Source organism: Pleurodeles waltl, chromosome 2_1 (genome assembly GCF_031143425.1).
Source record: "Pleurodeles waltl isolate 20211129_DDA chromosome 2_1, aPleWal1.hap1.20221129, whole genome shotgun sequence".
In the NCBI taxonomy this organism is placed as follows: domain Eukaryota; kingdom Metazoa; phylum Chordata; class Amphibia; order Caudata; family Salamandridae; genus Pleurodeles; species Pleurodeles waltl.
In genome coordinates, this window is record NC_090438.1 from 596,203,072 (window position 1) to 596,215,426 (window position 12,355).

The 12,355-nt window shown below is 45.5% G+C and overlaps 1 protein-coding gene across 1 annotated transcript in view; it reads right to left on the bottom strand.

The window, feature by feature from the left end:
* Nucleotides 1–12,355, bottom strand: part of DPY19L1 (dpy-19 like C-mannosyltransferase 1) — a 377,005-nt gene that overhangs the window by 275,080 nt on the left and 89,570 nt on the right. The window contains exon 4 of the mRNA XM_069215489.1: nt 10,091–10,228. Coding sequence (XP_069071590.1) covers nt 10,091–10,228 — 138 coding nt within the window. The remainder of the gene's footprint in view (nt 1–10,090; nt 10,229–12,355) is intronic.

Genomic DNA, 12,355 nt, shown 5'->3' on the forward strand with positions numbered 1-12,355 from the left:
TTTCAAAATCTTGAAGGGTGGTATTCCTGTTGCAGTGAAAGCCCCTGAAGACCACACCTCTTTCCCACACATAGGATAACATTGTGTTAACTTTTGCCATCCAAAAAGTACTTCAGAATAACCTTGTCTAACCAAATCAATAACATAATTTTGTGTAAGGCCTACAATTATGTAATGCATGAGGTTAGTTTTGGTTTACAGATTCCTCAGCAAAAGAACAGAATACAAAAACCCTCAACATGCGCTCAACTGTCTAGCTAGTGTAATTCTATGAAATCGCACAAGAAAAAGATGGATTCATAGATTGATTCATACATTGCAAATTACTAGATTTAGTCCCATCTGAAATATTTAAACTTCTATTCAAAAAGGATGGATGTGGCAATACCAACAAGCACTGCCAAAGCAAATAGGTCTGTAGTAATGTTATTTAAAAAAAATGTAATATTACCATCAAATGCTACAAAAATAAAAGGACAAAGAAATAAAACAGTGAACTGCATACACGTGCCAGCCATATGCCTGTAAAAATTAATTTACATTTATACAGCAGTACACATTTTTTCAAGCAGGCAGATGTGCTTAGAACAGACACAGAACCTAGCAGGTAGGTGTGCTTAGGATACGCACAGAAAACATGAAAATAGGATTCTTACTGGTGAAAGAAAAAGTACTGATAACTGAATTATTGTTTAACTTGAAGTCATAGATTAAACAAGTAAGCATAGCAAATAATTAAAAGAATAAAGAATTGAAAGAAAAGTGCATATGCATAGTAAATATTTAGACCACCAGTCGAGCACTCAAGTGTCTTTTTAGGCAGATGTCCACCTATAAACACACAAAATGTAGCCACTCACAGTGGCTGAAGTGGACTAATACATTGCTTTATGTGTATGTGTTTTTTTTTGGGGGGGGGGGAACTTCCTTACCAATCACAACAATGGGGATGAAGAAATCCCCTATCCATGTGATTCAAAACTAATCACAATGTTAGCATTGTGAATCATGGACAACTGTAGATATACTTGTCACTTTAATATACTGTTGTTACTTTTTCCTGTACAAAGCATGCCACTTTGTGAGGCACTTTCTATGCTTTGCAAAGGAAAAAGAATGGAAGCATGGAACCTTTATTGGGTGAAATTTGTTATAAAAAGGAAATGTGTGACTCGAAAAAAAATATATATATTTTGGGGGATAACACACATCCACACCCCCACAGTCCTGCAAGTCCAATGGGTGGATTGCTTGCTAGGTCACTGAAGTGTGGGGGGAGGGGTATCACCTAGATTAATCATAGGTAGCCAGAGGTAACAACTGCTACCCTTAGTTTACCATTTAGTAACCAGAGGTAGCAAGGGCAGATCTAAGGTCTCAATGAGCATGAAGGCAGTTACAGCTCACAGGCTAAGAAGCCAACATTACCATTTTCATTACTGCTTTTCACGCCCAATAAACAAGCTTGCAATTATTTTCAAAATGTGTGTAGAAAGCAATCTTGCTGTTTATGTTAATGCATGAAAAGGAAAATATTACTTATCCTATAAGTATCTGTTTGTGGTAAATGAAACTGTAGATTCACATGCTCTGCATACTCCTGGCACATAGTGTTGGACTCACTTCTTCATAAAAAAAAAAACTTTCGACTCACATGATGCACAGTTACTCCTCCCTCGGTTGGCAATGTCCATGTGCTCTGACTGTTAGACCGTTTTTCACACAGCAGGTAAAAGCAGTATGGAATAGCGAGTAAAGAAAGTATGGTGAACATGTGCATTAGTAAATGAAGTTGATTTGTAAAGGACGACATCTGATCACAACAACGCAGTTCCTGCGAGGACGGCGGGTGCATATGAATCTACAGCACTACATGCTCCTAATGCTTTCTTTTAGGGTACGTAAAAGCTTCTGTTCATAGCTTGTGTTGCTCTAGATATACATTCTCTGCACTGACTACAAAAGCACCACCCTCCTACAAGTGGTGGCTATAGTGTGACTGATGCAGATGTCTGGAATAGAGTCCAGAGGACCGTTTGGCCAACTATTGCCTGTTAACTGGCTAAGATATACACACAGTAATGTTTGGTAAAAGTGTGTGGGGTGACTAAGCAACTGCTTTACATATGTCAGCTAATATAATTTTCCATAGAACAGCCAAGGTTGCTGCTGTTTTTTATGTAGAGCAGACCTTGGGGGTAACAGAGAGGGAACTTCTGCCTTAATGATAGCAAGTTTAGATGCCTCTGACTAACCATATGGCAATGCCTGCCTTTGCAATGGGCTGGCCTTTGGTGTGGCTTTATAAAGGCTATGTACAATTGGTCAGCTTTGTGAAAGGATTTGTTCCTGTCAACGTAGAACATGGGAGCCCATTTGACATCTAGTGCATGAATGGCTCTTTCTGCTATGGTATCCGGTCTAAGGAAAAAGACTCGCAGCTCTATGGTTTGATTAATTTAGAAATGGGAATCGATTTTGGGGAGGTATTTTGGGTTCGTCCTGAGTACCTTCCTAACTTTAAGAACCTGAAAAAGAGGTCTTCTAGTGTGAGGACTTGAAGTTCACCAATACGCCTTAGAGGTGTTATGGCCACAATAAAATCTTCATTCCAGGAAAGGAACTGGAGGAGGCAAAAGTGGAGAGGCTCAAGAGAAGGTCTAAATGAGTCTAGTAAGAACTACAGTGAAACTCCACACTGGTGCGGGGGGGGGGTGGCTCTGGGAGGGATGTTTCTTTTGAGGCTCTCCCTGAAGGCTTTAAAAACCAGTATGTGGAAAAGGGAGGAATGCTCCCTGTTTTTCATGTTAGTGGTTATAGCTACTAAATGGAACCGTATGACAGTGTAGGTAAGGCCTGACTTTTGCAGTTGAAGGTGACCTCAAATGATGCCCTTGACTGGGGGCTTGGAGGGTCCATTTGTTTGGGCATACAGTACTGGACAAACCTCTTCCACTTTGCTGAATAACTGGCTCATTATGTACGCCTGGGTGATTACCATAGGATGTTCATGCATTCTTGTGGAAGGTGCAGGAAGCTGAACTCTAGGCCCGCTCAGATGCCAGATCACTAGAATGATCTCATTGGAGGCCAGAGGTCTGATTTCACCTTGACTCTTGGTGAGATGATCCAGCTGGTAGGATGGCCTTTTGTGGGGGCTGACTGACATTTTGAGTAGTGCTGAGTGCCAGATTGTCTGGCCAAGGTGGAGCTATCCTTATGGGAGTCTCAGACGTTTTCTGCACCTTCTAAACCACAAATGGAAGAAGTGGGAGATGTGAAAAAGGGTAAGTTAAGATCCCTAACCGATTCATCCACAGTGCATTGCCCAGGTCTGTGGGTACCTGGAGACAAAGCTTGGGCATCTTGTGTTTTCAAGGGTGGTGAATAGGTCTGAGTGGAGTGTCCCTGTGCTGGAAATAGGCAAGAAAGAGAAATTAAATTCACACAGTTTCATGCAAAGCCTTGGAAGGTACTCTGCCATGAGGTGAATGTTGAGGGGGAATGTACACTGCCAAGTAAGGAGTAACACTCTCTTTCTAGTTTGCATGTCTGTTTTGATTAGTTTTACTTCACACCGGATGAGGGGAAGTAAGGCCTTCAAGGCAAGGGGCTACAGATAGTTGATGTGGTGCCCTGGTGATGAGGAGCCCATACAGCTTGAATGGTTCTGTATTCCAGATGCACTCCCCAGCAAATGTGAGAGGCGCTGGGGGGTGATGAGTTGCGGAATGGGGTCCAGAAAGGGTCTGCCCTTCAGCTGATTGTTGCTGTTCCGCCCCCGCAGAAAACTATGGGCACTGGCGTTTACAAACACTAGATCTACCCACTGACGTTCTACCTGTGACCAATGAGCTGAGAGGCACTGTTATAGATGGGGTCTCTGGAGCAGGGCATGGGATACTATGGCAATACAGGAAGCCATTATACCCAGTAAGCACATAGAGGTTCCCACTGAGGGATGACAATCTGGCTGAAAAAAGGTAAAAACTGCTGAAAGGTTAGAACTCTGTGAGCTTATAACAGAATTTAGCACAGTCCCTAGAAAGGGGATGTGAAGGAGGTGTAGGTGGTACTTTGTGGCAATTATTCTTAAACAGAGGCTGTGTAGGAGTGAGATGGTAACATCACAAAACAAAATAAAATGATAAACGGATTGTTGAAACATTTCAAACACTCAACCCCAGTCACAGATCTGGGTATAATCCATAATTTTTTGCTTGCCACGTCACCCCAGTTTGGACCCAGCCATATGCAAATCAGTCTTGACCCTGTTCCCCATGGGAACAGTCCAGCCTGAACTGCCAGGCCAGGTCCTCCCTGGAAAGGAAACAAGCATCCTGGGACCAGTTTCAGGTTGTTACCCTTCATCAGCCAGGCTACCTTGAGCTCCGTGGTGCAACAAGCAAGGTACTCACGTCTTGGCAAACCCTACTCACTTAAAGTGCACAAGGCAACATCACAAAACAAAAAAGTTCACCCCCCCTATGTGTGGTGCTCGCTGTGTCAGACTGTAGCACTGGAGAAAGTTTCCCCCTCTGTGATAATCTCTTGACACTTTTTTTTTTATTTCCTTTGGGAGATGCTTGACTAGCTCTTCCATTGCATTCCCATTGTATCCTGTCATAGTGGGAAAGGAGGCCAAATGAGTTGGCTGAGCTCCAGTGGATAGTGGCCTCCATTGCTACCCTTTTACTGGCAGCGTCTAGCCTCTTGCTGTCTTTATTAGCTGGGTGAGCATTGCCCATAGTCAGAGCGGATGCCGGCTTGAGTGCTGTATTGGCAATCAGGGAGCCCAGTGACACATGACCACTGATATAGGCTGGGTCGTAGGCAGGTTTGTGCTTTTTCTTCACTCGTGGTGTTACAACCCTTGTCTTGAGTGGCTCCTTGAAGGGGTTGGGGGCAGATTTGAGTATGGGAGGAAATGGACAGTTCTAACCAACAGAATATTTACGAAAGGAAACAGTCCTCCTCGTGGTGAACATGTACATCCACTTTGTGGACAGTGGCCGCCCGTTGGATCACCTTGTGGAATGCTGTGGTATTGTCTGGGGGAAGATGCCCTAACTGAGTAATGGTCCAGGTCTGGATCCCCCAGGGGATTTAGATCGTAGTCGTCGCACGGGTTATCTGTTGGCACCGGGTCGAATTGTGCCTTTTAAGGGTCAGCAGGGCCCAAGGGGCTGCCTTCCCCAAAGGAGAAGTGGGAGGAGGCTATGCTGACGGGAGGCAATAGAGGAGGTGCTACTGGTGAGAGTGATCAAAGAAGAGGAGGAAGTGCAACATAGCAGAGAGGGCTGATGCCCCCATCCTTGTGTCTCTTAGGATTAGCAGCAGTAATGGGGGGCGGGTGGGCTGGGCTCCAAAGTCAGCTGTCCACTGAAAGTTAGTTCCGTCCTATAATGCAACATTTCCGAAGGTGTTGTAAGATGGAGCTTCGTGGAGATTTTCCCTTCCATAAAATCATGTAGTCGTTAAAGAATCACTTGCCATGAATCATCAGAATGCCTGTTGATGGAATCAGTGTGCCGATGGTGGTTTCATTGCTGGTGGCAGCCTCAGAGTCAAGTGTGGCCATAAGTGAAGAGTAGCCGACCCAAAGAGGGTCGCTACCCAGAGTAGGGAGCTGTGTGAACTCCAAGGCCTTTTTTCCATGGAGCCTAGTGGTTTTGAGGAGGTGGAAAGTCTCGATTCCACACCCACGCAGGCTAGCTGTGGGTGTTAGTATCAACCACACTCACAGCTCTTGCCGAGATCTTCATTTGACACCCAAGTTAGTAAAAGCGAAGGAGACGTCTGTGAGAAAGTAGCCTCTTTCTAGCATGGTTACCCCCACTTTTGGCCTGTTTGTGAGTGTCTGTCAGTGTGTTTTTACTGTGTCACGGGGATCCTGCTAGCCAGGACCCCAGTGCTCATAGTGAAAACCCTATATGTCAGTGTGTTTTGCCTGTCCCACTGGGATCCTGCTAGCCAGTACCCCAGTGCTCATAGTTTGTGGCCTATTGTGTGTATTGTCAGTAGTGCTTAACAGTGTCACTGAAGTTCTGCTAACCAGAACCTCAGTGCGTATGCTCTCTCTGCTTCCAAATTAGTCACTATAGTTTAGTGACTTCATTTACCAATTCTAATTGGCACACTGGACCCCCCCCCCTTATAAGTCCCTAGTATATGGTACCTAGGTACCCAGGGCATTGGCGTTCCAGGAGATCCTTATGGGCTGCAGCATTTCTTTTGCCACCCATAAGGAACTCAGACAAACCCTTTCACAGGACTGCCACTGCAGCCTGCGTGAAATAGTGCACCCACTATTTCGCAGCCATTTTCACTGCACTTAAGTAACTTATAAGTCACCCATATGTCTAACCTTCATCTACTGAAGGCTAGGTGCAAAGTTACTAAGTGTGAGGGCACCCTTGCACTAGCAAAGGTACCCGCACGCTGTCCAGGGCCATATCCCCGGTCTTCGTGAGTGCGGGGAAGCCATTAGCCGCATGAACTACATATAGGTCAATACCTATATGTAGCCTCACAATGGTAACTCCAAATATGGCCATGTAAGGTGTCTGAGATCATGGCATTGTCCCCCATTCCAAATTTGGCCAATTCCATGCATCCTCGGGGCTCGACCATGGACCCCCAGTATGGTCAAACCAGCTCTCTGAGGCTTGCACTGCAGCTACAGCCACCTCACAGACAGGGTTCTACCCTCTTGGGGTCTGAGCAGTTCAGTCCCAGGAAGGCAGAACAGAGCATTTCCTTTGGGAGGAGGTTGTAACACTCTCTCCCTTTCGAAATAGGTGTTACAGGCTTGGGAGGGGTAGCCTACCAGAGCCTCTGGAAACGCTTTGAAGGGCGCAGATGGAGCCTTCCTTGCATAAGCCAGTCTACACCGGTTCAGGGAACCCCAATCCCTGCTCTGGCGTGAAACTGGATAAAGGAAAGGGGAGTGATCAATCCCCTGTCCATCACCACCCCAGGGCGGTGCACAGAGCTCCTCCAGTGTGTCCCAGGCGTTAGCCATCTTGTTTTCCAAGGTGTGGGGACACTCTGGAGGCCTCTGAGTTGCCAGTGCCAGCAGGTGATGACAGAGACCCCTCCTGATAGGTGCATACCTGGTTAGGTAGTCAATCCCCTTCTCAGGGCTATTTAGGATCTCTCCTATGGATTCCTCTTCTGATTCTGCTTGCAAGTTTCCTTCAGGAATCCTCTGAAACTACTGCTTCATCCTCTGACCTCGGATCAACTGTAGACTGCTTTAGGAACCGCTGTAACTGCAACAAAGTATCCAGAAGGGCTATTTTTCCTCTGCAACTTCAGATCCAGCCAGCAACTGCAACAGTTCCCACAGTGTACACGCTATGGGGAATTACCATCTTCACCCTGCACCAGAAGGACCGAAGAAATCTCCAGTGGAGTGATGGAGTCACTTCCCTGCTCCAGCAGGCACCTTTTAAGACGACAACCTGTTCTCTTGGATACCTCTCCTGGCACTGAGCGTGCTCCTTGGAACACAGGGGGTGGACCCCTTCGACACAGACTGTCCTAAGGGCTATCTGTCCAAATTTGGAGGAGGTAAGAGCTTGCTTTCCCCGTTTGCACCCGTCATCTTCACCTCCTGAGTCCTCTGTGCACTATTTGCAAGAATCCTTCGTGAACAGCCTGGCCCAGGTCCCCAGCACTCTATCCTGCGATGCTCAACTCGCTGAGTTGTCCTCTGGCGGCATGGGCCCTTCTTTTGTTGTGCGGCAGCAACCACAATTTGCACCTTCTTTTCCCGGTGTCCTGGGACCTCCGTGGGTGCTGCCTGGTCATCTGTGGGTTCCCTCCAGTGTTGGGAGCCCCTCTGCCTCCTCAGTCTAAGTTGAGGCCCCTAGGCCCCTCCTGGGTCCAGGCAACACCATTTTTATGCAATCCGCAACATTGCTTGAAACAAGGCTTGTTGGACTAATCCAGCGCTGCAACTCGCCTGCATCCAACATCTCTACGTGGGACATCCTTTGCATCACGCAGGAACCCACAGCCATCTTCTGCAGACTTCTTCCAACTGGAGAATCCTCTTTTGCATCATATTCTAGGTTGGCAGGGGCTCCTGTCCTTCCTAGAATCTTCGGCAACTTCTGGACTTGGTCTCCTCTCTTTGCAGGTCTTCAGGTCCAGGAATCCACCATTTGTTGTTTGCAGTCTTGCTTGGTTCTTGCAATAACTCTAATCATGACTTGTAGTGTGTCCTAAGGAAACTTGCAGTACTTTACTCCTACTTTCCTGGGCTCTGGGGTGAGGTATTTTACTCACCTTTGTGGTTTTCTTACTCTCCCAGCGATCCTCTACACACTACACTTGTTTAGGGGGAATTTGTGATTCGCAGTCCACTTTCTTAGTACATGGTTTGTGTTGCCCCTAGACTTATTTCTTCCTATTGCATTCTATGGTATTATTGTTTATACTATCCTATGACTATTACGTACCTGATTTTGGTGCCTAGTATATATTTTGTGTATAATACTTCATTCCAGAAGTAGTATTGCCTCTAAGATATTTTAGGCCTTGTGTCACTAAAATAAAGTACCTTTATTTTTGGTAAAACTGAGTATTGTCTTTTATGGTGTATACGTACTGTGTAACTATAGTGGTATTGCAGGAGCTTTTAATGTCTCCTAGTTCAGCCTAAGCTGCTCTGCTACAGCAACCTCTATCAGCCTAAGCTGCTAGAACACTACTACATTTCACTAATAAGGGATAAGTGGAGCTGCTATAAGGTTTAAGTACCTAAGGTACCCCACTACAAACCAGGCCAGCCTCCTACAACATCTTATTCTTATTCCTCCTGGTTGGATTCAGAGGAAAACATCACCTCTGTACCAACCGACAGCGATAGGGCAGAACACCCCAGGGTCCGGCGTCTTCACCTTTATCCGAAGATGTCAGGAGTGTCGTAGAAGGCCTGCAGCTGCCATGTTCTGGTGAGCCCTTCTTTCTTGGTGATACTATGGGTTCTTTTTCGAGTTGAAGGTGAAGCAGGGATGGCATGGAGGGTCACGCCCCAAAGAGGCTAGTGGCCCAACAGTCGGGAGTCAAAGGTTGTTAGTTTCAGAGGCTGTCGTTGATGATTTGCCCAACTACCAGAATCTACTTTCTCCATACCAGCCTAAGTGGAAGTGTGAAGGATGTGACAAAACTCAAATCCTCAGTAATACAAGTCCCAAACCTATGGGCGAAAGACTGATATAGCTGTAATATGGAGTAGGGTATTCACATGCATTGCCGTCTAAGGAAGAAGTCACAGTGCATCTTGTGACTGCAAGTTGTTTTTCTTCAAAACAAGTATTTTAAAACATCTGAGCCAAATACTAGATGCCAAGAGTATGCAGAGCATGTGCATCTACAACAACACATGCTACAAACACAAATTTTGTTTCTTCAATTCTAAATGCACTAACTCCAAGTTGGAAATAGGCTAAAGTGATAAAGTTCCCATTCCCATTAACAAGTTCAATAATTCCTTAAAAACTATTGCCAGCAACCCCTACAAGTTTTTTTCATGGTTAACAACTTCTTTACCTGCAGAGAAAAAAACAAGTATTTGTAAAGATAACAGGTCAGGCCTCCATTTTCAATCCCAACTAAAATATTTTTAGAAAAAGCCAGCTGCAGAGAAAAAAAATGACTGATGATTCAACCTACTTTTCCAATGTAAATTAGTACACATTGCAGTGTAGCCACTCAATAGGAAGCCGAATAACACATCAAATAGTCAACACCATAAGATGAGAGAGTAATACTGCTCTAGAAGGAAAAATCCCATGCTAAGTATATTTTGAAAAAATGCTAACATGTGGTCATGCAGACAGCTGTGCTTTTATATGACGAGGAACCACAGCAACAAAACAAAAAGTTATAAAGCTAGAAAGGAAAACAAACAATGAAATGCAACCTAATATTGGCAAAATAGCAATACATTCTCTAAATTACTGTAAATTCCTGAATACCTTACTCTCTTGTCAATATATAGTCATAACCCAATTTATATGTGACATTAAAATAGTATAGTAAAATGAAAAATAACAATATGCAGAAAATACTTACTGACCTCAGGATAAACATTGAACCTCTTCAAGGAATTAATGACTAGAGGATATTCTGTGCTTGAATCCTCTATTATACTCCTAACGCCAATGACAAAGGAGGGTGCTTCGATGATAGTCTTAAAGAAGGAATAATAAAATCCCTGCAATAGAGAAAGACACCATGATGGAACATCCTCTTACCTTGGAACATAGCACATAAGTTAATATGGGATGAAAACAATTTAGAAGGGAGTAATTAAGACTGTTAGGCATTCTGTACCATCAAACTGAAAACATTTCCTTTACTTACCTAATTACATACTGTAGGAAGCTGGCTTTTCAAAATGAGGTCCACTGTGCAAAGAGTCCAAACAATTCCCAGAGGTATTACAGAGGCACAAATGACTTCCCAAATACTCTTTTTTTGTAGTGTGGTCGAGCAGTTAGGTATATCGAGGGTAGTGCTAAGCATGTAAGGCATACACTCATGCAGTGAGACACACACCATTATTTATAAAATAACATGTACTATTATATGAACTTTGATACCAGAATCACCGGAGTCAGGTGAGTGCTTTTCTAGTTATGTATTTTTAGAGTTTTTAAAAGTAGACAGTGCATTTTTTAGATGCTGTAATGTTATCCTATGGAGGAAGAACAAGCACTGCATACAGGTATAGCACAGCGATGTAAAGGACCAATCTCCTGGACTTAGGATAAGTATGGGGTAGGGTCCAAGGCCACACCAACAGGTCACCTTGGGTGGCACAGGAAAGCAGGGTGCAGTTCAGCGTCTGGTGCCCCATGTAAGTCTATGGAGATCGGTCCAGTCACAAAGTTGCTGCAGAGGTGGACTGAGAGTCCTCTCCGGGTGAACCACCAAGGGGGTTCACTTCTTGCGATGCTCCGGGACGTAGGGACACCAGTAGTCCTGTTCTCCTCGGTCTGGGACGTCCAGGTGAAGAGGTGATTTGGACCATCGGGTTTACCATCACCGAAGGCAGCTGCAATGCAGGTGGGCCACAGAAGCAGCCTGCAGGGCCTGACTGGGGCGGGGGGCAGTCCCAATGAACCAAAAGGTGGGCTTGGGTCTCACGAGTTTGGGGGAAATAGGGACACCAGAGGACCTCTTTTCCTCGGTCCGGGGCATCCAGGTGCAGAGGTGCAGTGGGCATCACCTGTCCAGAGTTCCTAAATTCCACCACATGCAAGATGGTGGAATTTCCTAAGTCGTGTCCCTCCAGGTTGGTCAACCTAGGGGTGTTCCAAGTCTGGAAATGTGACACGCCTCCTGCATAGCTAATTTTCCCACCTGTCCAGGTGCCAGATGGGCCCTGGGACAGGGAGGTTGGAATCTTCTGCTGAGGAAGGCCAGATCGGCATACCAAAGGTGGTGGGCTTCTTTGAAGTTCCTGCCTTGGAATGCAGGTCCCCACCTGTGGGGAGGGGTGGGTAAAACTCCCGCCCAGACAGGCTTTTGTTTCTGACCACTAGGGAGTCGAGGCTCTCGCCTTAGGAGGTCAGATTCTTGTCTTTTGGTGGCAGGCTGGTCAGAACCAGTCAGTGAGCTCACCAACAGTTGGTAAATTATTCAGGGTGCACCTCTAAGGTGCCCTCTGGGTGTGTGTATTAGTATATCCATCACTGGAATCAGTGAGGGTTTACTAATACCAGATGATTGATACCAAACATCCCTAGGTTCAGAGAAGCCATCATGTAGCTGGGGAACTTGTATTGACAAGTGTCCAGCACATGACTTAAAATGGCTTCCCTGCACACTTACTATGTCTAAGAATTGACAAAGACATAGTAGGGGCATATATGCCCATGCATATATGCCATCACTTGTAATATATTGCACCCTGCCTTAGGGCTGAAGGCCTACTGTAGTTACAAGCAGTGTTTTAGGGGACATGGTGCCATGTCTTAAATTTTGGGAGCACCTTGTCACACAGACTGACAATGGCAGTCTGCATAAGGTTGGTGCTTGGTCCCTCAGAGTGGCACAAGTTGTGCTGCAGCTCTAAGGGGCCCTCTTCAGTACCCATGCCCAAGATACCAAGGGTACCATTAACTAGGGGCTTATGGAGCGGCTGAAGGGCCTGGTTACTTGGGGGTCAAGTGTCCAGGTGTCATGTTTTAGGGAAGGAACACTGGCACTGGGGACCTGGTGAGCAGGAACCCAGTGTACTTCAGTCAAAGTTGCATCTAAAAAACAGGCAAAAAGTGTGTGTGGGGGGTACTGCAACCCGAACCCAGCTCCCTACACATACCTGCCCTTTTGACAG